Below are 26,483 nucleotides of genomic sequence, written 5' to 3' on the forward strand. Positions count from 1 at the left end.
GTCACAATGTTTTAGATATGTAAAGCACTGTATTTATTTTATGTCCACACATTATTCCATGGCTAGCCCTTGAAGGATTTAATTTAGGGTCATAGCAAAGCCACTAAATTGTTGTCTAAAATGACTAAAACTATCTTCACATGGATGTCCTTTATAAAAAAAATTTTTTTCATAAATTAATACCCCCCCCAGAATAATCCTCAAGTTCAAATTCATAGTTTAAGTATCCCATGAATGGCAACTGAATACATTCAGCAAGCAAGATTTCCCCCCACTTACTCATTTATCTCTAAGGCTTCATGGGCTGCAGAAATCCTAGCTTGGGGGTTTCTCTCTCTCCAGGCTTTCTGCATTACTATTTTAGAAAAAGACAGAAAAGCACGTCAATAAATACTTAAAAAGACTCAGTACAGGTATAGCTAAATTAATAGCTTTCAGCTTGAATTACAAGAGAACAGTTCACTTACCAAGTGGGTTAGCCCAAAACTCCAAAGTCACACAAATACATTCTAATTTGCTATTCCATTGTCCTTCAATTGCCGATATCAAATCTTTCTTATGCTCATAAAACTAGAGGTCTAACATCTTATAGACTAACCCATAGTCTATAATCATAGAGACTTAATTTTGATTAAGATTTCTTAATCAAGAAAAGAAAAGGCATTCTAACAGAGATTTAATATTTCTTTTGCTCATTAATATCATTTGTTGTTAGAGAACATACATTATTTTGCACATTTTGGGATGAGATTGCTACTAATCTCTTACTTCTGTTTAGACACAGCACAATTTTTATTGGTCATTTTCCCAAACACTTGCTACAGGATCTGGATATTAGAACATTCTAACACCACTGGAAGAATTATGAGTTGGATCAGAAAAAAGTGCTTTAGACTTTTGCTTAACATGCGTACCTGTTCCCAAAGTTTGCTGCAAACCCAGTTTTTATATAGCAGAGCAGTTTGTGAATATATTGTGGGAAGCTTAATGCTTGGAATTTTCATTGTATTATGTATCCACCATGGCAAGGGTACCTTTTTAAAAAGGGTAACAATCTCCTTATCTAATTTGTTTTATAAATTTGTATCTTCTAAGTTAGTTTCTTAGGAGCATGTACATATTCTTTTTTTTTAAGGTTTTTTTTTCACTTATTTACTTTAAGCTTGATAATATAAAAACTATCAGTAGGATTATATGGAACTCAAGCAGTATGACATGCATGCTAAACAAAGTCTCTTCTAGGGTGGAAAACAAATCTGGATGCCAATAACCAAGTCCATGCCCCCATTCAATGCTAGTGAACCTACAAATAGGCATATGAATCACTACAATATATTCATTATTTATTTGGGTTCACTGAATTTCTAACTAGAATATCATCAAGGAGACATGACCTTTCACTCTATCTCAACCAAGGATTTAGTTAGCTTCATGGTATATTTTTTAAAAATAACATTTTAAATTATAAAGAGGGGACCCATTTCTATATTAATACTTCATTGCGATAAAGCCTTTATTTAAGTATCAACAATCTGGGTTTTACTGGTCAATCTCCAATTTAATATTTTATTCATCAGGGTTTTTGTAGAGCAGATATTCTACAAGTAGTAACCTTGATCTTTAAAACAAACCAAAAAGCCCTCCCACTCAGTAACTATCTAAAGTATTTTCCATACTTGCATCTGCAGGACGCAGATGGTCCGAGTCACAAGTAAAGAATGTCTGGTGGTCCTGGGCAGAGAGGTTCATGTCATAGTAAGTCAGAGGCTCTCGTCCAGTCACCCAAGTGTACCTGTAAAGGAGAAGTAAGATGGTCAGGCACTTTTGAGGGAGGAAAGCAAGACCTACAAAATATTAAGCTGCATAGGTGTTGAACCATAACACACTGAGTACTATTACCAATCATAAAAAAATAATCATCCTAGTCTCCCTTTAGGAAGTATATCAGCAGAAAAAAAGTAAAAAAAATTCTGCTATATTTTTGTCTTAAAATTTTAGTAGCACTAGCTAATGAAAACCTTTCCTAATTAGTATTATGAATAGAGATTTCCCCAAAGCTATGAAAATTCTTATCTGCCTAATTACTCTGCAAAATAAAATTCTAACATTACTTCTGTGGCATCTTTATAACCATGTTCCAGGTAAGCTTCAAAATATTTTGACTACATAGTATATAGTGAAAAGAATAACGTAACAGAAAATCTCTAAAAACCACACATTTTTGTATGTTATCCTAATTCCAATGCTAAAATATTTATAAAATGGAAAAATCAAAACATTTCAGGACAGCATCAAAAAATGGAAGCGCTATACAGACTGTTAAATGACCCCTAAATGAACCTGCAAAAACATTTACTGCTGTCTTTGCTCTCTGAACTAGACCCATTTGTTTCCCAAGCTGTCAAAATGCTTACCGATTATATTCAGCACCCCTAAATAAATTTAGTGGATTTCGCCATACTTTGCATTCTGCAACAAAAAGAAATGTGAAAATGTTACACATAAGTTCACAGACACTACAAGCTAATTAATTCAGCAAAACACCCTTCCTGGCCATTTGATAAGATAATTTTATTCTCTATCCTCTACACGGTAAGCAATGTGGAAAAACTCTGGGTAGTTAATCAGGAAATGTAGCTCAGGCACCAGGACACTTTGGAAAGTTTCGTCTAATCTCTCCAGGCCCAAGTTTCCTCATTTGTTAAATCAAGGCACATGCCAAGAGCAGCTAGTTCATAACCTCTATAGTCACTTCAAGAGGTCCAAACAGATTGTATAAATTTATTTCTAAATTATAGGTAGAAGGTATCGGTAGAGGTAAAACTACTTTCTGTCACTCTAAAATATATCTTACAATGACTACCTATATAACAAGCTAAATTTAACCTCCAGAGTACAATATGTAAAGAACCTTAGGGCCTATGCTAATATTGATTTTGTGATAATTCACCAGCGATTCACATTGCTGTAAAGGAGTGGTAAGGAAATTAATACTAAAGTTACCATTATGGTAGAGAGAAATGCTATGAAAATAAATTGTTTTCAAGTACTTTAACATTGTTTACTTATGCAGACACAGGTAATTAATCATCATACTAATATCATAATGTTAGCATGTAATAATAGATTATACGTCTTGTTATACAAGGACCACAGACAGAACCACAGGACTTTAATTTAGAAAAGTCAACCATTAGCTTTTAAGACTGTGTTATAGTAAATGTGTGACTAATAAGCTACAGTTCTCTTAAAACAGTCTATAATTAAGAGTTTCTAATGATTCAGAATGCTACATTTCTCTGAATGAATAATTCTTTATTAGAAAATAAAATCAGTTAACAGTATTTAAGAATCTATGTGTGCTGTCAGCCAAAAAACACACCCAAAGACATAGATACACAAAAGTGAGCAACTATTACAGAAACTGAAAGAACATTAAAGGCCATGGATGATTCATTAAGATTCTACCCTCAATCCACCCATCCATCCATCCATCCATCCATCCATCCAGTATGCATTAACTGAGCACCCAGTGGGTGAAACAAACAAGTAAAACCATCAATTACAATACAGGGTGAAAATGGAGGAAAACACAAAGCACTAGGGGAACACTGTGTAATCTCAATAAATTTTTGTTAAAATAGTGAATGAAAGGTGTACACATAACAGGAAATCATGTTTTTATTTAAAGAAAATAAATTTGTCTTTAAGTTAGGGCAGGATCCCACCTGAAATTTACTTAATGTTTGGAAGCAATGGTCCTAAATTTTTTGTCACTTAGCTTAACATGCCACTTAGGAAATGATGTTTGCTCAGTTCAGCAGTTTTGAATTTTGCTCTTGAGAAACTGAGATTCGATGGCTGTCATTTCATATGACACTAATTAGAAAATTGCGCTTCCCTTAAGTAAATACTTTTTTTCCAGACATAAAGCTCCTTAGTGGGGTCACTAAAGTACTCCAGATCATGGCTTGAAACAACTGGTGAGCCAAACAACCATGATCTCAGTCCTCATGGCTTTTACAGCACTTAGCTCTTAGGTCCTCACCACTCCCAACCCCTCCTAAGAGGATGTCTTTCAAGATTCCAAGTGCTCTTCTTAAAGCTGCATGAATATTGCTAGGTTTGTATTTAACACGTAATAAACGTGCACACAAATTTGTGTGCAATCATGGTCATTTCAGCATTATTTACAATAAAATAGGATATTTGGGGAGAAGACTCTCGCCCAGCAAATTTCATCTGAAATATCAGTAAAAAGGTTACGGCAAATACTTTGTCTCCAACAAATATATTGCCTGGAAGGATAAGTGCCATTCAAATATCAATTGACAAATTATAAAGAAAATTGTCTTCAATTAAAATTTTAACTCTATTATACATTAGATACAAATGAAATTATTTCTAAATAAAAATAACTCCAAATAGAAATGGTATGTATACCTAAAGTATTACTGAGCAGTATCTAAAAATGCCATCTTTACTTAGGAACTGCCATGATATAGCCAGCAGGGGGTGCTGCAAACATTTTGAAATATTGTTTTTATGACTTCTACTAGAGAACTGAACTTTAAAAAAAAAAACATTGTTAATATCAATGTCATACATCTGGTCTGTATTCAGTTTCTTCAGCTATTCCTGAAACTTAGAAATGAGTACCTAAGTAAAAGTAACAGATGTAAAATGTTCTGAATGAGAAAAAACATGTGATGAAGAAATATATAAGAAATGTCTTCTTGAGCTATATCCTTCAAGTTGAGGGTGCAGAGCAGGTACAATTTTCTTTTAAGAAATAAGCAATCTAGAGGTCGAATAAGAACACATGTAAAAAATTTCACTTCAAATTAGGTCATAGCTACATTAATTTCCTCTTTGCTGCTTTGCTTCATAATTTTATCTTTACTATGAAAACTCTCTTGGTCTGGAATCACTCTAGGGAACATACCCCATAAATATCAGACTACCTGATGGTTTCATGATATGGACAAAGGTTGTAAATGCCAGAAGTATCATAATATGAAGATTTAAGTCAATAAATTAAACTCAGGTCTCCAGAGGGTAAAAGTTTTTCTACATGAGGTCCAGTTTCTTATCTTACTTGTATCTTTGAGAAGTAAATTTCTTATTTAAGTCTGAATTAAAATTTTACCTCCAAAAGGTATTTTCCATTATCCATCAATATCAACAATTTTAGTACTCTTTAGGAGCACTAAAGGTTGACTGGGACTCATCAAGGACTTGCTAACATCATTAATAGTTCAGTTAAAAATATGCCCTTGATACAATTAACATGTTCTCTCTGATTCCATCTGTAGTAGCCCACAGAGGAGTCTCTACCCATAACTGCTGATAGGAATGTTCAGACCTCACCATGCACATAAGAATGCAATTCAAGAGAAAGAGAAGCAGTAAACATTGGAATAGCGCTTGTTTAGTTCCCAAAGGAACTAAATGGAGAACAGATTCCATTCACCCGTAGGATGACAATAAATTTCTGTGTGGGAGATAACATAAAAAATAATACTTACCACCGTCAAGGACTTATAAAATCATGCTCCAATCTTTTTTTCAGTCTTCCCTCTCACCATTCCCTACCAAAACTTTCCATCTCAGTGATACTTATTTCTTGCCTTTTCATACTCAGTTATTCCTCCAGAATGCCCACCTCATAGGACTGTGGTTTAAACATGTATAGAATGGCTATTATGCATTAGTCCTTGCACGAGGTCCTGGGTCACAAAAAAAAGATACAGTTTATGACCTAGAGGAGCTTATACTGGGTTGGCCAAAAAGTTCATTCAGGTTTTTCCATAACATCTTACGAAAAACCTGAACGAACTTTTTGGCCAACCCAACACATTGGTAGAAAAAGGAAAAGGCCACTGAACCGCTGTATGGCATCCAGACGAAGAAGCTCCTTAGAAGGAATAAATGTACTGAGAGAACCAAAGACTCTCCCTTTGGCACAGTCCTCAAGGAAAAAGAGAACTTAATTCTCAGAAAAACCAAAAGGCTCTAAAGTCCCAGGGCTTTTAATCCCATGGAAGAAAATATTTTTCTACATCCAACCTATTTAACTCTGAAAACCTTTTTTCCCTAAAATTAAAAATATATACATAGAGAGAATCCCCACTCCTAGGACTTTCAAATATATAAGTAACTAATTTATAGCCTAGGAAGATGTATTATACCAAAAAGTTACCACCTCTTCCCAGGATCTGAAACGTAATAATGACGGTAATACTATTACAAAAAGCAGCAACAGCAACTTGTGTCATAGCTATGAGCTTGACTTTCATTGAGCCTTTCTATAAAAAGGCTTAAAGCTCTAGTCATCTAAATTCCTAACATAAGTTAGTGAGGGTCACAGAGTAGGCCCTTTTTATAGAAGTAAAGAGTAAAGCATAGAAAAGCTACATAATTTCCCCACGGTAAAAGTAAATGAGATTAAAGTCTGGTATCCAGACTGCCTAACAAGTATCCACAATATACAACAGCCCTGTTACCTGCAACATGATATTTTAAAAATCATGTGACTTCATCAATTAAATCTTCTACTAGAGGAACAGTTTTGAAAACTCCTCTGGGGAAATGTTAGGCACTTTGAAACAATACTTTTAAACATTTTAGTTCCAAAGTACAACAGAGAAGGGCCCTAACTAATGTTTTCTCCGATATATTATGACAATCAAGATTAACCCCAAGCCAGTCAATTTCTGACATGTGATTCTGCATATATTAGCTTTGCTATCTCAGAAATGACTACCCAGTTCTCTACGTCATACAGGTTGATCTTAAGCAATCATTAAGAGTAACAAAATATCCATTTTCTTTTTTTAAGTCTTTATTGAATTTGTTACAGTATTACTTCTGTTTTATGTTTTGGTTTTTTGGCCTTGAGGCATGTGGGTTCTCAGCTCCCCGACCAGGGATTGAACCTGCACCCACTGTATTAGAAGGCTAAGTCTTAACTGCTGGACAGCCAGGGAAGTCCCCCATTTTCTTAATAACTAAGCTTTAACTGTTTTCATAACCTTTTGAAATAATTAGTTTGAAAAGATTACTAGAAGTAAAGGCACAAAGTAATATGTAGGTAGCTTTCAATTCAACAAATATATTACTCTCTCAAATTCCCTTCTGGAATGAGAAAAGGTGTAAATAATTATGAGTTTTAAGACCATTTTTATTGATCTACTTTATTCAAGATAGTGTACAAATTTCTTCAAGAATATTGCTAAATGGCTAAATCTCTGTCTCTCATACATTTCTCATTGGTCATTTCTGACCTAAGTCAATCAACTCTACCAAATAACGTGAAAATTGTGAAATAAGTTTATTAAATAAATGTTCACCAGGGGACAAAAGTGTTTTTGAGGCATTTTCACCATTCATCTGGAGAGCTAATCTATGCTAGAACACAAATTTTAGTGGCAAAAAATTTTAAAAGACGTAATAAGCACTGGCTAAGAGAATCATTTTCAACTCATAAATAGATTTTGGCAAGTATAAACTGAGTTTCCCCTGATTGAGACTATTAGAGAGCAACTCTAAAGGTCCTGGACATGCAGCAATGAAATTTGCTGACAGATATATTTGAAATGCAAGCTCTGAAAGGCCTGGTCTTAGGATATATCTTTACAAGCTACCTGAGTTTCTTCAATCTCCACTGCTCTTCTTTAAATTATTACCTGTATTTAATTAGTGCTTGAACTGCCTCTAGTAATGTAATGAACCTTAACTTAGAATCCCAGGAGAAATTCTTATTAAAAGTTTTACATAAAAATGTATATGAGCTCACGAAATATGCTGAGGAGGCGAAGTAAGAGTGTCAGAGGACGCCAGCCCACCGAGGCCCTGATACTGGGGTTGGGAGACTGGGGTTCAGACTGGACGCAGCACCCCTGCCTTCCAACACCACCGACAGGCGGGGAGGAGAGGCGAGGGGCCCCGGGCAGAACAAGAAGGGCGGCCCAGTTCGCCATGAATGTCCATCCGTTGTCTGACACAGCTTGGGCCCGGCCCCGGCGAGCCAGACATCACCACATCCATCGATCGACATCAAAGATAGAGAGATGTTTGCCATCTACGGTGGAACTGAAGATAAGAAAGACGATCAAAGGAAGAAGAGGACTTCAGGAAAAGCCAGTAAAGAGTGCTGAGAGGAGAAGACTGAGGCACAGAGGTGGAATCTTTCACCTGCAGTCACACAGCTGCCGTGTGGCTGACAGGGTCTTGGCACTCTGGCCAGTGTCAGGCCTGAGCCTCTGAGGTGGGAGAGCCGAGTTCAGGATATTGGTCTACCAGAGGCCTCCCAGCCCCACATAATATCAAATGGCGAAAGCTCTCCCAGGGATCTCCATCTCAACACCAACACCCAGCTCCACTCAACGACCAGCAAGCTATAGTGCTGGACATGCTATGCCAAACAACGAGCAAGACAGGAACACAACCCGACCCATTAGCTGAGAGCTGCCTAAAATCGTAAGTACACAGACACCCCAAAACACACCACCAGACGTGGTCCTGCCCACCAGAAAGACAAGATCCAGCCTCATCCACCAGAACACAGGCACCAGTCCCCTCCACCAGGAAGCCTACACAACCCACTGAACCAACTTTAGCCACTGGGGACAAACACCAAAAACAACAGGAACTACAAACCTGCAGCCTGCGAAAAGGAGACCCCAAACACAGTAAGTTAAGCAAAATGAGAAGACAGAGAAATACACAGCAGATGAAGGAGCAAGATAAAAACCCACCAGACCTAACAAATGAAGAGGAAATAGGCAGTCTACCTGTAAAAGAATTCAGAGTAATGATAATAAAGATGATCCAAAATCTTGGAAATAGAATTGAGAAAATATAAGAAATGTTTAATAAGGACCTAGAAGAACTAAAGAGCAAACAAACAATGATGAACAACAAAATAAATGAAATTAAAAATTCTCTAGAAGGAATCAATAGCAGAATAATTGAGGCAAAAGAACGGATACACGACCTGGAGGATAAAATAGTGGAAATAACTACCACAGACAAAAATAAAGAAAAAAGAATGAAAAGAATTGAGAAGAGTCTCAGAGACCTCTTGGACAACAATAAATGCACCAACATTTGAATTATAGGGGTCCCAGAAGAAGAAGAGAAAAAGAAAGGGTCTGAGGAAATATTTGAAGAGATTATAGTTGAAAACTTCCCTAACATGGGAAAGGAAACAGTTAATCAAGTCCAGGAAGTGCAGAGTCCCATACAGGATAAATCCAAGGAGAAACATGCCAAGACACATATTAATCAAACTATCAAAAATTAAATACAAAGAAAAAAATATTAAAAGCAGCAAGGGAAAAGGAACAAATAACATACAAGGGAATCGCCATAAGGTAGACGGCTGATCTTTCAGCAGAAACTCTGCAAGCCAGAAGGGAGTGGCAGGACATATTTAAAGTGATGAAAGGGAAAAACCTACAACCAAGATTACTCTACCCAGCGAGGATCTCATTCAGATTTGACGGAAAAATTAAAACAGTACATGATGATTAAGGGATCAATCCAAGAAGAAGATATAACAATTGTAAATATTTACGCAGCCAACATAAAAGCACCTCAATACATAAGGCAAATGCTAATAGCCATAAAAGGGGAAATCAACAGTAACACAATCATAGTAGGAGACTTTAACCCCCCACTTTCACCAATGAACAGATCACCCAAAATGAAAATAAATAAGGAAACACAAGCTTTAAATGATACATTAAACAAGATAGACTTAATTGATATTTATAGGACATTCCATCCCAAAACAACAGAATACACTTCCTTCTCAAGTGCTCATGGAAATTCTCCAGGATAGACCATATCTTGGGTCACAAATCAAGCCTTGGTAAATTTAAGAAAATTAAAATCGTATCAAGTATCTTTTCTGACCACAACGCTATGAGACTAGATATCAATTAAAGGAAAACAATCTGTAAAAAAATCCAAACACATAGAGGCTAAACAATACACTACTAAATAACCAAGAGATCAGTGAAGAAATCAAAGAGGGAATCAAAAAACACCTAGAGACAAATGACAATGAAAACAAGACAACCCAAAACTTATGGGATACAGCAAAAGCAGTTCTAAGAGGGAAGTTTATATCAATACAATCCTACCTCAAGAAACAAGAAACATCTCACATAAACAACCTAATCTTACACTTAAAGCAATTAGAGAAAGAAGAACAAAAAAACCCCAAAGTTAGCAGAAGGAGAGAAATCATAAAGATCAGATCAGAAGTAAATGAAAAAAAAATGAAGGAAACAATACCAAAGATCAATAAAACTAAAAGCTGGTTCTTTGAGAAGATAAGCAAAACTGATAAACCATTAGCCAGACTCATCAAATAAAAAAGGGAGAAGACACAAATCAATAGAATTAGAAATGAAAAAGGAGAAGTAACAACTGACACTGCAGAAATACAAAGGATCACGAGAGATTACTACAAGTAACTGTATGCCAATAAAATGGACAACCTGGAAGAAATGGACAAATTCTTAGAAAAGCACAACCTTCCGAGACTGAACCAGGAAGAAATAGAAAATATAAACAGACCAATCACAGGCACTGATATTGAAACTGTGATTAAAAATCTTCCAACAAACAAAAGCCCAGGACCAGATGGCTTCACAGGAAATTCTGTCAAACATTTAGAGAAGAGCTAACGACTATCCTTCTGAAACTCTTCCAAAATACAGTAGAGGGAGGAGCACTCCCAAACTCATTCTACGAGGCCACCATCACCCCGATACCAAAACCAGACAAAGATATCACAAAAAAAGAAAACTACAGGCCAATATCACTGATGAACATAGATGCAAATATCCTCAACAAAATACTAGGAAACAGAATCCAACAGCACATTAAAAGGATCACACACCACGATCAAGTGGGATTTATGTCAGGAATGCAGGGATTCTTCAATATATGCAAATCAATTAATGTAATACACCATATTAACAAATTGAAGGAGAAAAACCATATGATCGTCTCAATAGATGCAGAAAAAGCTTTTGACAAAATTCAACACCCATTTATGATAAAAACTCTACAGAAAGTGGGCATAGAGGGAACATACCTGAACACAATAAAGGCCATATATAACAAACCCACAGACAATATCGTTCTCAATGTTGAAAAATTGAAACGATTTCCACTAAGATCAGGAATAAGACAAGGTTGCCCACTCTCACCACTCTTATTCAACATAGTTTTGGAAGTTTTAGCCACAGTAATCAGAAAAGAAAAAGAAATAAAAGGAATCCAACTCAGAAAAGAAGAATCAAAACTGTCACTGTTTGCAGATGACATGACACTATACATAGAGAATCCTAGAGATGCCACCAGAAAACTACTAGAGCTAATCATTAAATCTGGTAAGGTTGCAGGATACAAAATTAATGCACTTCTGAAATCTCTTGCATTCCTATACACTAATGATGAAAAATATGAAAGAGAAATTAAGGAAACACTCCCATTTACCATTGCAACAAAAAGAGTAAAATACCTAGGAATAAACCTACTAAAGGAGACAAAAGACCTGTATGCAGAAAACTATGAGACCCTGATGGAAAAAATTAAAGATGATACAAACAGTGAATATGACTCTATTACCCAAAGCAATCTACAGATTCAGCACAACCCCTATCAAACTACCAATGGCATTTTTCACAGAATTAGAACAAAGAATTTCACAATTTGTATGGAAACACAAAAGACCCCGAATAAGCCAAAGCAATCTTGAGAAAGAAAAACAGAGCTGGAGGAATCAGGCTCTCTGACTTCAGACTATACTACAAAGCTACCTTAATCAAGACAGTATGGTACTGCCACAGAAACAGAAATATAGATCAACGGAATAGGATGGAAAGCCCAGAGATAAACCCACGCACATATGGTCACCTTATTTTTGATAAAGGAGGCAAGAATATACAATGGAGAAAAGATGGCCCTTCAATTAAGTGGTTCTAGGAAAACTGGACAGCTACATGTAAGAGAATGAAATTAGAACACTCCCTAACACCATACACAAAAATAAACTCAAAATAGATTAAAGACCTAAATGTAAGGCCAAACACTATAAAACTCTTAGAGGAAAACATAGGCAGAACATTCTATCATGTAAATCATAGCAAGATCCTTTTTGACCCACCTCCTAGAGAAATGGAAATAAAAATAAACAAATGGGACCTAATGAAACTTCAAAGCTTTTGCACAGTAAAGGAAGCCATAAATAAGACAAAAAGACAACCCCCATAATGGGAGAAAATATTTGCAAATGAAGCAACTGACAAAGGTTTAATCTCCAAAATATATAAGCAGCTCAAGCAGCTCAATATCAAAAAAACAAACTACTCAATCCAACAATGGGTAGAAAACCTAAATAGACATTTCTCCAAAGAAGATACACAAAGTGCCAACAAACACATGAAAGGATGCTCAACATCACTAATCATTAGAGAAATGCAAATCAAAATTACACTGCGGTATCAGCTCACACCACTCAGAATGCCCATCATCAAAAAACCTACAAACAATAAATGCTGGAGAGGGTGTGGAGAAAAGGGAACCCTCTTGCACTGTTGGTGGGAATGTAAATTGATACAGTCACTATGGAGAACAGTATGGAGGTTCCTTAAAATACTAAAAATAGAACTACCATATGACCCAGCAATCCCACTACTGGGCATGTACCCTGAAAAAACCATAATTCAAAGAGTCATGTACCACAATGTTCATTGCAGCTCTATTTACAATAGCCAGGACATGGGAGCAACCTAAGTGTGCATCGGCAGATGAATGGATAAAGAAGATGTGGCACACATATACAATGGAATATTACTCAGCCATAAAGAGAAACGAAATAGAGTTATTTGTAGTGAGGTGGATGGACGTAGAGTCTGTCATAGAGAGTGAAGTAAGTCAGAAAGAGAAAAACAAATACCGTATGCTAACACATATATATGGAATCTAAAAAAAAAAAAAAAAAGGTTCTGAGGAACCTAGTGGCAGGACAGGAATAAAGACGCAAACGTAGAGAATGGACTTGAGGACACGGGGAGCGGGAAGGGTAAGCTGGGACAAAGTGAGAGAGTAGCATGGACATATATACACTACGAAATGTAAAATAGATAGCTAGTGGGAAGTAGCCACATAGCACAGGGATATCAGCTCGGTGCTCTGTAACCACCTAGAGGGGTGGGATAGGGAGGGTGGGAGGGAGACGCAAGACGGAGGAGATATGGGGATATATGTATACATATAGCTGATTCACTTTGTTATACAGCAGCAACTAACACAACATTGTAAAGTAATTATATTCCTATAAAGATGTTAAAAATGTATATGATATATATTTACCTTATATAGAGATTAAAATGAGATGATTTGCAACAGGAAACCAAGTGACTATAACCAGAGTTTGTCTAAAGATCCAGTTCTATGCAAGATGCTATTAAAGTGTCTCAGGGAATTTAACCTTGACTTTGACAAGCATACTTCTAATGTGATGGAACACTCTGCACTTTTGTAAATATCTTGAAGAAGGTGAACACTGCAAACCTTTGTCTTTATGACATCTTATTTGAGAACAGGGCAAATTATCAAACAGATTTTCCCATGAACCCAAATTCAGAATGTTACTGGACCCTGAGAATCCCTTCCCTTAAGACAGGGAGAAGTTGGACACATTTTAAATCCTTGTGCATCATCAGTTCATAAATTAAGCTGAATTAAGAAATGGCAGCAGGAAACATGATGACATAGAAAATATATCAGCAGCGTTTATCAGAAACTGTATATTTGTGAGAAAAATAGCAGTTTAGCTCCCAAATAAATCGAGATAAGTGAAATGTTCATAAATGTTAACCTAAACCAGACAATCTGAAATTTGGCTAGATTAAGAAGCTGTGGGACTTCCCTGGTGTTCCAGTGGCTGAGAATCCGTCTTGCAATGCAGGGGATGCTGGTTCCATCCCTGGTCGGGGAACTAAGATTCCCACATGCTGCGGGACAACTAAGCCTGCGCACCACAACTAGAGAGCCCGTGAACCACAACTACAGAGCCCGCGTGCCACAGCTACAGAGGCCAAGAGCTTTGGAGCCCGCGCGACACAACTAGAGAGGAGCCCGTGCACCGCAACAAAAAATCCCACGTGCCGCAAATAAGACCTGACACAGCAAGTAAATAAATAAATATTTTTTTAAAAAAGAAGCTGTATAATTAACTACATTTCTCTTCTGGCCCACAGATAAAGATCAATGCAAGTTTTGAGAGGGTCTGCACTCAGGCCAATTTGCACAAATCCAAATGTTAAACAATATATGAATAGTCTCCTGTAACAATTACAACTTTCTCCCTTCCCATTTCTCCACCCCAAATTATTCTTAGGTAGGCCAGGTCTTTCAGCTTTTAATCAAAACAAATGATTCTTTAAAGAAAGAGCTACACTATGAGTTTTCATATAGTCCAATGTTTATAACTAGTATTTTCTGTCTGTTTTTAAATTTTTCAATGATTTTTTTCAAATAAGAAATGCCATTTAACTGCCTTTGCAAATGTCCATGGGACTTGGTTAGCCACGTTTTATTTCACGTAAGATTCAGCAAAGAGCTGTCTTATGATGCTTCTTTTATTAAGGCAATAGTCATTTTATCTTTATTAAGGCAATATAAATTTTAAAACAAATTCCTCTATTTTAATAAAATGTATTGATTACCCTCAGCTTTGGACCTTCTTTTTCCTTTATACTTAGCTGAAACTAGACTATGAAATAGAAAGTGATTAAAGGTAGAGATAAACAGAGACAGTGTACTTTTATAGCATTTTTCTTATTCAAAAATAAAAATCACCACAAGAAAAGAGAAGTGGGAAATGGTATTAATCCCATGGTACCTGGCACTTCCATACCAACACACATGTTTGTTGAGCTGAGTTAGCCAAATATTAGAAACCCAGATGTCAAGGAGAAGTAGGCAGATTGAGCCCTAAATATACTTGGACAAGATAATTTCCATTTTCCTAAATCTAATTATTTGAACACTGTTATGAGATCAGATCATAAACGCTGTATCTGTTACAGGAAATGAATGGAAATACTGCATGCATAGTAGTAGACAGTCAGCAAATACTAGTGAAATTGAATTAATAATAATATTCAAAAGCTTAGTCTTAGCAGGGTAAAAACTCAGTACAAATAAAATTGGGAAGTTCCATGATCATCATTGTCGAATGTATTTTTATAAAGGACTGAGATTCTCCCTTTAAAAACTGCTGTACCGGCACTAAGAATAGCATCAAGATTTATATAATGCATAAGGCTTATTCAAGGCATCCACAGAGAGTCAGCAAAGTAACAGCAACAATAAGGAGAGTATGAACTCTTCGTCGCATTAAGGAATGATGTTAAATTGGGCAGAGCGAGAATTTTAATGAAAATAAAAATGTACTCACAATAAAAAATGTCCTTAAATGAGGTTGCTTTCTGTTTTCAATCTGTTAATTTTCTACAATGTTCTGTGACATACAAAGACTGTAGTAAATCAGATCAGACAAGAGCACATTTAATCTGTAAGGTCTTCCAACATATGCAAAGTGAGGCAATTATCCATAGTGACAATGACTGAATGATCAAGACTCCTCATTAGAATAATATGCCACGTGTGTTAGAGTACCTGGTTGAAGTAATATTTCACTTTGCTCAGATCTCTGTTTCTTCCACAAAGCAGATGAGTTTATAAAGTCCCAGACAATTTTGTTACCTGAGTGGCACCATCTCTCACATGTGTACCCTTTAGAATGAAATAAATGTGTACTCAGAGGTACCCACTACCACTCATGGCCGGCTGGCAAAGGTTCTATTATATTAAAAGAGCACTGAATCAACATCAGGAATAAAATATATATACAATGCTCCTTGATGCCTATCACCTGGCTAGACAGTTATGAAATATGAACTGAGTTATTCTAGGGAGGAAAGAAAAAAGATCTAACTTAGTTCTTTAATCTCTCCCTCTTCATCCTTCAAGTCTCAGAAGTGGTACTCTCTCCTTCAAGAAGCAAACTTCTTCCCCCAGTTTGGATCGGGAAGCCCTCCCTTGTACTCCAAAGTATTGCATGTTTCCCTCATATAATCAGAGCACTTAACACTTTGTCTCCCTTCAGTAGACACAAGAGTTCAATGGGGACAAGGACTTCGACATTTTTTAAAATCATAATATTCATAAGAACCTGTATAAGGCCAAGTCCATGTTAGAGAGTTAGGAAATGTTTACTGAGGTGATGAAGAGACCAAGCTAGGAAATTATATTCGTCCCTCTTCTTTCATGAGTAGAGAAATTACAGGCCATGTATGCCCTCATTCATTCATTCACTGAGTTTCAGTGATATAGTAGACACTATGCAAAATGCTAGAGATATTACAGTAAAGCAGTAAGCTTAAAAATTTCAGTACAATTTAATAAATGTTGCTAAAGGTAAAAATATATGAGTCAACAAAGGTGGAGAAATATTGTACAGCTTATCAGAGAGGGCTTCCCAGGAGGTCACATTTGAGTTGGGTTGTGAAAGATGAGCAAGCACGGAGGAGGGAAGACAGACTTCTGGGCAGAGGGTCATGAGAAAACATGGCCCGTTCAAGAAATGACAGAAACCAAGGTTGGCAAGATAGAAGCAGCTTATGCTGTGCTAAGTAATCTGGAATCTGGGCTTTATCTTTAGTGGAATGGGAACCAACCAAGACTTTTAAGCAGAGGAGTGATGTTATCAGATCTAGTTAGACATAAGGTTCTACAGTTAGCATGGAAGAGAATGGATACATTTAATGAAGTTTGAGGGACTAAGGACAAGGAGGTGGAGACTCAGGTGGGAACCACTGACCTAAATGATCATTAGCTAAATCAAATGGAAGAGAAAGTAAAATTAAACAAGATGAACATTTCCTTTCCCTGGGATGCTTATACTCTACTTCTCTTGTAGAAGTTGTCAAATTCTTGGGAAAATAAATCGTACTTTTCTTTGAAGTCTAATCTTTAAATAACAACATTCTTATTGTCTTATAGTCATAATAATTTAGTAAGAGTAAGTAAATAATGTTGCAGACTGAAGGACTTTCCATACCTGAGACGCTTTGCCTGTTGGAATCTGAGTCCCCATTACTGGAGTTAGAATTGTTGGAGGAGTTGTTGTCAACCCCTCCCAGAAGGGGGCGCAAGTGGCTTACTGAGACTTGTTCAATGAATGATGTTCCATATTTGCGAAAATACCACCATTCAAATATCTAGAACAGAAAGATAATAAGCGTGATTAGGGTCCTTGTTACCAGCTATGATTTTGTACATGCCCATAACTGTGTTGCACTTACTAATTATACCCACCTTAAACACTGGTTTAAACATTTTTATTCCAAAAAAATGGTTTATTTCTAAAAATTAAGAAGTTTGATAAAAGTAAATACCAATTACATTTTAACTTCTCAATGATGTTTTTTCCACTTAATACTGGTTTTTAAGGAAAATTTATAGCTACAATCCTGGTGAAAGAACATTGTTAAGAGCTGCTCATTATTTTCCTCCAAATTTACATAATATTCTGATAATAAAATCACCATAGCTAAAAAACAATTCCAGAAATGAATACCAACAAGCCAGTTTTAGAAGTATGGCTTATGAAATATTCCAATTCTTGGCATCTTATATTCTGATAAAGTCATAACTGCATACATTTTTAAGATAGTAAAATTCTGTTTTAAAAAATGCATCTCCCTAGAGAAATCCGGCTTTACAGAAAGAATAAAAGCCATCCTATTTCATGTATCGAGGGCACCCAACTGCTGAGAGATTCAGTAGCATCCCACCTGCTGAGTGTGCTTTGTAAATGCTAGCATCTGTTGTACACCATTAATGTTTCCTAGCTCACAAGCTTACCGGTTGTTATGTGCTGTTTGCAAGGAAGAAAAGAAATAACTTTCATTAATAGAAGGAAAGAAGCACCGAAGCTCACATGACTAGACTGAAATCAGGGCTCCTGAGCATGGGGAAAGCCAGCCACCTCCCCCAATCTTTTTACCTGCCCCTACCCCCAAAGCCCCTCTGAGCACTTTCCCACCACTGTTTGAAGCTGCTCTCCCCACATCCTTTCCTTGGCTTCCCTGATTTGAGATTTGTTCCTTAAGCAGTCACAAATCACTACACAGAAGAAATTTAAGAATCAACTATATCCCAGAGTCTCCTAGGATAACTATACTATATTTTTGTAATAGAATATGGAAATAACATAGACTTAATTACCTTTATCCTTACTTATTTCATAAAAACAAGATTTTGTTATCTTCTGTGGAATGGACTTCGGGCTATCATTTAAAAATTGATATTTTGCTCTACCAAAAATTTCTTTAAAAGGACAGAAAGAACATCTACAAATGACCAGAAGGAACTGTTAATCAAACCAAATGTTTGCAATCCTATAACAGGAAAACTCGATTTAACTCCAAGGGGTTATTCCTTTTGACTATATGAATTTTCACATGTTAAAACATTTAAGTAATTTGACTGAGAAGACAGGGAGAATACAATATGAAAGCTAAGAACGGATAGGACCAGTCTGTAACATCTGGAATGCTAGGAATAAAAGATCTTGCTTGAAGAAAGCAGAAAGTTCAAGAATGGCAAATTTACTGACCATGGATCTAGAAGGGAATTTGTAACCTCAAGTGAGTTATTTAATCTATTTTAACATCAGTTTTTTCAACTGTAAAGTGGAAATCATATTTGTTATTTACCCTTGAGGGTCCTCAATTTCACACTCATGTAAAACATCTAGATTCAAACCCCACGTAAAAGACCTAGTTCAGTGCCTTCTGCATAGTTGGTTCCCAAAAGCAATAGCAAAGCTATCATTTATTACATCGATGCTGTACATAGTCAGCACACCTCACATACTGCTGTGGTGCATCCCTCTTCTTGCTGGTCTACAATTCAGGATAGTACAGCATCTTGCTACTAAATGGTTGGCTGAGAGCCGTGGTAATCATTGTGAAAAAGGAGACAGCTCACCATTTGGTCCTGACCACCCAAAAAAGATTCATGGCTTTGCCTTTATTAGAAGAGATGGAAGGCTCCAAAGGACCCAGAACAATGGTCACAGAACTGGCAATGGCTCTCAAACACTTGTGCGGTAGAGTTTTCTTTGCCCCAAGTCTTTACTCTGCTTTCTATTTTATGCTGTTAAGGCATCTGCCAGGCCTTCATTCATTCATTTACACAGCACTAAATGCTCCAATCCAGGCATGGGCTGTGCTCCGGGGCCACAGAACACAGATGTAGCCCCTGCTACTACCAGTGCATGCCACAGACCCACAATGCCTCTCACAAGTTGCTCCCATTCACCCCCCCCCAAAAGAAACCACTTTGGGACTCTTTCAGATTTCTCAGTTTCTCCAGCAGAATCGGAGAACGTCAGCACTAAAAGGGACCCTAAAGGACCCTGAACAGTTTCATTTAGAGATGAGGAATGAGGGCTACATGTCAAGGTGTGGTGACCTGACCAGAGTCACATAGCTAATGAAGTAGCTATTCAGCCTGAAGCCCCAGCTCTTGAGCCACTAATCTTACTAGGGCCCTAAAACAAGACATCTTTTTATAACTCTCTTGCTCATTTAAACAGACAGATGTAGCCTATCGCTTCCCTTTTAAAATCTTCACTTTCAAATGCCCTCCAACTCCACTGTCTCTTTTTGCTTTCTTAGCTATCAAAACTAATCCAGAAGTAGTCTATCAAATGGGACTGGATAATACATCCTAAGGTATAAATGATTCATATTAATGGGGTATTTGCATTATAACAGGAGACAGACCTTCCACCCAGTATTTCTAATGCAAAAATAACAGACCTCAGTAAAGACTGGGTTATTCATGCAGCTGCTTGGGAGGCAAAGGAGGGTCTTCTCAAGCCTGACCTATCAGAGCAGTAGATGGCTTCTTTCCTAACACAGTCCTTTATACTAGTGTCCACAATGCCCTGGGGCTGACACTCTAATATGAATTAAATGAACAACTACTAAAACGAAGTAGGAAAGGACTTGAAGCCTTCTTAAACTTCAAACCAAATCTTCTAATCTGGAGTCTTAGCATAATAATCTGTCCCATATCCTGAAACATGACAGGATTTGGGCCAGAACCTCACAGTATTTTTAAAGAGCTGCACAGATCCAAATGGGCAGATGGTGTTATTTAACACGCACATATTTGGTGTCACTTTGAATTATTCTCCCTGGTGCATAACCTACAGTGTAAATAGCAAAGCTCTCATAAACAAATTTAGATTTTAAAACTAGCCCTTAGACATGCTAGTAGCTTAATGGAGTTGCCACAGTGGAACAAAACAGTTTTTAATCTGACAAATAACCATAAAATTAAAACATAAATTTACACATTTCACAGTTTTTAAAAGTGTAATCTCTCTACCCTAAGAATCATACAGATCAAGTAAGATGAGAACTAAAAAGCATCAAGTAGGTTTGTCATTCAGGAAGTCAACAATGACCCTACCATCTAGTTGAAAGGTAAAGGCCCTAAAATATTTCATAATAGCTGAGTTGTACGTCTTGGTTGGTACTCTTGATTCTCTGGGGCTCAGTTGCATAATGTGTAAAATAAGGTCACTCAGTTAATGTTGGATGGGTGGATGGATGGATGGATGGATGGATGGAAGGATGGATGGTTTAAAGACTGAATGGATAGATGGCTAAAAGGTTGAACGGATGGATGATAAGGGCTGGCCTGGTGATTTAATGGGATATTGTTTAAAACCAATGAAAGGTTTTGTGTACATTTTGTTTGTTATAAAAAAAAGAGAGACCTATACCTATTTGTGGAAGAGGAAAGAATCTAGTAGAAAGAGAGAAACCGAAGTGCAAAAGCGTACAAATGACCAAGAGACATGACACCAGGAGCCCAGGAAGAACATTTACCCTGCCTTAAAAAGGTACCTTACCATTTCTTGCTCTAAAGACGAAAGGGAAGCAGGAATGAACAGAAGAATACATTCTATTTTGGAAAGTAGGGTGTGAGATGAGCTGTTTTACAGGTAAGAAGGCAACAAATGAATAAAATGTAGATGACACTGATCTCAGTGGAGATGCAGGTAAGGGTTATTATCTGAGAATAAAGGAAGCAGGGATGGAATTGGGAATGTGAGGGTCAAAGAAATGGTTTGGATCTATACCTTGCAGGACAGAAGGGCCATACGCTATACTCAGGACCCAGATCATATTTAAAACAAAGATTCATTTGTCAAGAACGCAGTTACCTAGCCTCGTAACCCTCTCCATTACTATATGACAGAAGCAGAGGGGATGATCAAGGAGCAATGGGGCTGTGGGCTGGGAGTGGAGATCCAGGTTTGCAGCTGGCCTAAGGGTGTAAATTTATCTCATCTTCACCTGCAGGGAAGGAACAAAAATCTGGCAAAGGGTTAACAAACAAGGCGCTTCCATCTGTCTAACAGACCTAAAAGCTGAACCTTTCATAAAGATGCCTAGATCCTTCCTATCCAACAAGACCTCCCCTTCTTGAATTGCATGTTCTATATATAAAACACTTCTCTCTCCTGTATCCTATAACATACTCAAAACTGCTTCAAGATTTCCACATAGCAGCACCATTGTAATTCCACAATGTAATTCCATTAAACCCATGGGAAACACAAAGGTGTCACAGCCTGAAACTGGCTATGTGTTTCCCAAGGATTAAAGTAGATGATGATATCACAGGATAGATACAGCAATGGTGGAGACTGAAGAGGAAATACGAAACTCTGGCAGTCTACTCCCAAATAGACTGCCAAATTGACACCTGCTCTAAGTCTTGAAATATTATCTAGTGGTAAACAGTTTTTTGACAAGAGGGGATCTTCTAGGCTTGAAGATAAACCAAGGCAAATGGCATGGGTTATAGTAATATCCATAACATTTTTAGTTTCCTGTTAGAATTTGCAAGTATACCCTTTCCTCCATACCACTGACCCTTTCAAAGTCCCTTGCAATTCCGCATGACAGAACTTCCTCCCTCCCTCCCTCCCCCTTCCTTCCTTCCCTTTTTTTCTCTCTCCTTCTTTCTTCCTTTTTTCTTTCTTTCTTTCCTTTCTTTCTCTTTCTTTCTTTCCTTTTCTTCCTTCCTTCCTTTCTTTCTTTCTTTCTTTCTTTCCTTCCTTCCTTCTTTCCTTTCTTTTCTTTCTTTCTTTCTTTCTCTCCCCCACCCCTCTCTCTCTGCCCCTCCCACCCCTTTCTTTCCTCCTGGCTCCTGCCTGTTTTGTTTAGGAATACCGAAGAGCTATAGAGTGGGTCTTGGCCTCCTGCCGCCTTGGGCCCAGCCAATCACCCCTCAGTCATCTGTTCCCCTAAGTAGTTCAGGGGGACTGTGTAAAGAACTGCTCTTCATGTCCTTCCACCCCCTTTCCTGGCCACCTATTGCCAAGGCTTTAAGAAAAGAGAGGAGACAGAGAAGTGAGATTCTCTTCAAGGTCAACAGCCAGTGATCCATGCCCACCTCAGTGTCTGCGTGTTCACAGGATGAGATTTTCCACTGTAGCATTAATGACTATGGCCTGGACGGGAGGGCCACTCTCCTGGGGTGAAGTCATGGGGACCACTGACAAGTGGGAAATGCCAGCCTGTGCCATGGCGCCCCAAGCTCTGTCAGCTCCTCCTGGGTGGCAGCTTTCCTCTAGGCCCTTGCCCTAGAGATTCTGATTCAGTTGGTCTGGGGTGGTACTCAGAATCCATCACTTTAAACAAGCTCCCCAGATAATTCTGATACAGTCAGTTAATTCATTCACTCACTGGATCTGTGTGCATTCAACAAATATTTCTTAAGAGTCTACCCAAACATTATACAGTTGAACACAAAAACACAGATATGTTCCCAGCCTTTGTGAAGCTTCCATCACAGAGAGGATAAGACCATAAATGTCACAAATGAAATTATAAATTGTGTTAAGTGATGGTCCATGTTCTAGACTGACCAAATCTGACCTAATCCATGGCTGATTGGAAAAAGAAAAAATGTTCCCTCCAGAGACATTTGTAGTCTCCCTCCCTCCCCCTTTCCTTTCTCTTTCTTTCTTTTTCTTTTCCTTCTCTCTTTATCTACCTGACCCATTTCTACGGGTCTGTTCAAAGGAATACATCAACCACTAGACAATGCTGCTACCCATCTTCCTAGTCAACATGTTTATGAGAGGCAGAATGATGCTGGGACAAAGGAGTGGAAGTTTAAATTCGAGCCTTCCCTATACCTTACCTAGCAAGGTGACCTAGGCAAGTCATAAGCTTTCTGGGTGCCTGTTCCTTAGGTCTTTGCTGGCTTAAACTGGATGGCTTCTGAGGGTTCCTTCCTCCAGTCCTGCAACTGCATGATTTTCGGGTCAAGTGGAGGTCAAGTTCTTTAGATGAATGAAAAAGAGTTGAAAGGAGCCACAACAATCTTCTAGTCCCACTCCCTTCCTTTTGAACAGGAGGGGATAGAGGGCATGGTCAGACAGACCCAAATGCAAATCTCACCAACTGTCTGCTATATATCCTTGGGCAATTTATTTAAATTTTGTGTCTGTTTATACTCAGAGCATAGAGGCATTGGTTATATCAACCACTTAGAATTTCAATGAAATCAGAATTAGAATTCACTTAGAATTAAATGAAATAATACATTCAAAGTGCTCAGAACAGTATCTGGCATAGAGTGGAAACACAATAAAAGCACCTTTCATTACAACTGATTCCTATCTAATTGTCATCTCTTCTACTGCTTTTCTGAAAACAATTGTTTTACGCCTAATCCCTGAATTAATTCTTTTATTTACTATTTTAATTTTCTTTTTTCTTTTTTTTTTAAATTTATTTATTTTATTTTTGGCTGCATTGGGTCTTTGTTGCTGCGTTCGGGCTTCCTCTAGTTGTGGCGAGCGGGGGCTTCTCTTCCTTGTGGTGCGCAGGCTTCTCATTGTGGTGGCTCCTCTTGTTGTGGAGCACGGGCTCTAGGCGCACGGGCTTCAGTAGTTGTGGCTCGCGGCTTCTAGAGTGCAGGCTCAGTAGTTGTGGTGTATGGGCTTAGTTGCTCTGCGGCATGTGGGATCTTCCTGGACCAGGGCTTGAACCCGTGTTCCCTGCATTGGCAGGCGGATTCTTAACCACTGTGCCACCAGGGAAGCCCTAATTTTCTATTTTTATTTTTGATTCTCATTTTTAAAAATATTGCTTTGGCTGCCTTTTCCCATATCTCTGTATTTAACATGGATGTGTAACACGTAGGTGTAGGAGCATGTCTATACACATGTTAATGGGGACACAGGGATCTAAGTATAAATGTCAATACAGCAGCATTTTCTCCATTCTACCAACATTTTGAGAAAATTAAGGGGAGCATTTTCTCCACATATCCACCTTACCATTCTCAAGAGCAAAAACAAAACTCAGAAATTTTTTCCACAGAAATAAACATTGCCCACAGAGGCTACATCAAGCAGACTGGGCATGTCCTTCCCACAGCAGATAAAAGACTAAATTGGTGGGTTTGGACTGTGACAACAGGTGCAGTTCCTGTGGCTGGAACTGGGCTGAGATGAGAAAGCTTGTGCCAAGTGGCCAGACGGGGCAGCTGGAAGTTAAGCAAGGGAAGGAGGTGCCTGGAGGGGATATGGGCCCAGGAACCGTAAGGGAAGAATGACAAGTAGGTGGCATAACAAACTCATTGCTGGCTTTCAACTTGTGAAATTAAGAACTAGCAGTGATATCTAGTAAAATACACACTTCTGAGTCCTCACTTATTTTTAAACATGTTAGTGTAAGAGCAGCATTTGCCAAACACATTTTATTTCTATGTACGTTTGTTCAGTTAACTGATTTTTCCTTCATAGGGGAAATAGCAGGGGGGTTTTTTTGTTTGTTTGTGTTTACCTCTCTTCGCCTAAGACATCACATTGCATGATCATTTCAGTCTCCAGCATAGAAATACTGAGGTCCCCAAACAAATTCCTCAGGGCCAGCCCTGCACTTTCAGTATTCACCGCCTGGCTCCCTTGACATTGCTTAGGGGAGAGTAGTTAGGTAATTATCTCTCTGGTGCCAGGAAACAAACCACTAAGCAGTTCTATGCACACAGCTATTCTGCAAAGCACCTGACTCTTGACCTCAATGCTGTCTCTCCATGAAATGCACTTGGCAGAAAATCACAGTGGCTGAAGAGAAAGCTCAGCCCTGGGTGCATTTCAAGGGCTAGCAAAGCTGAGTCCCCAAGGGCTGGATACCACCAGAGTCAACAATCTCTAAAGCAGGAGCCTAAAGCTATCAAGAGCTATTCCCACATGGTAGTGACTTTGTCTTCAGTACAGACCAAGAATTTTTTTTAATATATTATTATTTTCTAAATTTTTATTGGAGTATAGTTGATTTAAAGTGTTGTGTTTAAGTGAGAGAGTGACATGGACATATATAAACTACCAAACGTAAAATAGATAGCTAGTGGGAAGCAGCCGCATAGCACAGGGAGATCAGCTTGGTGCTTTGTGACCACCTAGAGGGGTGGGATAGGGAGGGTGGGAGTGAGGGAGATGCAAGAGGGAAAAAATATGGGAACATATGTGTATGTATAACTGATTCACTTTGTTATAAAGCAGAAACTAACACACCATTGTAAAGCAATTATACTCCAATAAAGATGTTTAAAAAAATAATAATAAATAAATAAAAATTTTTTAAAAAATAAAATAAAGTGTGTTAGTTTCTGCTGTACAGCAAAATGAATCAGTTATACATATATATATCTCCACTTTTTTATTTTTTAATTTTTTAGAGGTGATTTAGTGTTCTTTACACTATATTTTTTACATCTTTATTAGAGTATAATTGCTTTACAATGGTATATTAGTTTCTGCTTTATAACAAAGTGAATCAGTTATACATATACATATGTCCCCATATCTCTTCCCTCTTGCATCTCCATCCCTCCCACCCTCCCTATCCCACCCCTCCAGGCAGTCACAAAGCACCCGAGCTGATCTCCCGGTGCTATGCGGCTGCTTCCCACTAGCTATCTACCTTACATTTGGTAGTGTATATATGTCCATGCCTCTCTTTTTACATCTTTATTGGAGTATAACTGCTTTACAATGTTGTGTTAGTTTCTGCTGTACAACAAAGTGATTCAGGTGTATGTATACGTATAGCCCCATATTCCCTCCCTCTTGAGCCTCCCTCCCACCCCCCTAGGGCGTCACAAAGCATAGAGCTTATCTCCCTGTACTATGCAGCAGCTTCCCACTAGCCATCCATTTTATATTTGGTAGTGTATATATGACAGACCAAGCATTTTTGAGAAGGGCTTTCAAAATCTTCACACATCAGAGGTTTTCCTTTGCTCAAAGTTTTACATTAGTCAGGAGTATCCTCTGCTTCCTA

The 26,483-nt window shown here is 37.8% G+C and overlaps 1 protein-coding gene across 7 annotated transcripts in view; it reads right to left on the reverse strand.

Moving 5' to 3' along the window:
- The window catches only part of ST7 (suppression of tumorigenicity 7), a 254,688-nt gene that overhangs the window by 93,340 nt on the left and 134,865 nt on the right, over positions 1-26,483 (reverse strand). For all 7 annotated transcript variants that reach the window (XM_030857624.2, XM_030857622.2, XM_030857625.3 and 4 more), the window contains exons 3-6: positions 17,153-17,312; positions 2,415-2,469; positions 1,677-1,792; positions 280-355 (exon numbers count right to left, since the gene is read on the reverse strand). In XM_030857624.2, coding sequence (XP_030713484.1) covers positions 280-355; positions 1,677-1,792; positions 2,415-2,469; positions 17,153-17,312 — 407 coding nt within the window. The remainder of the gene's footprint in view (positions 1-279; positions 356-1,676; positions 1,793-2,414; positions 2,470-17,152; positions 17,313-26,483) is intronic.

Source organism: Globicephala melas, chromosome 9, assembly GCF_963455315.2.
Source record: "Globicephala melas chromosome 9, mGloMel1.2, whole genome shotgun sequence".
Taxonomy (NCBI): Eukaryota; Metazoa; Chordata; class Mammalia; order Artiodactyla; family Delphinidae; genus Globicephala; species Globicephala melas.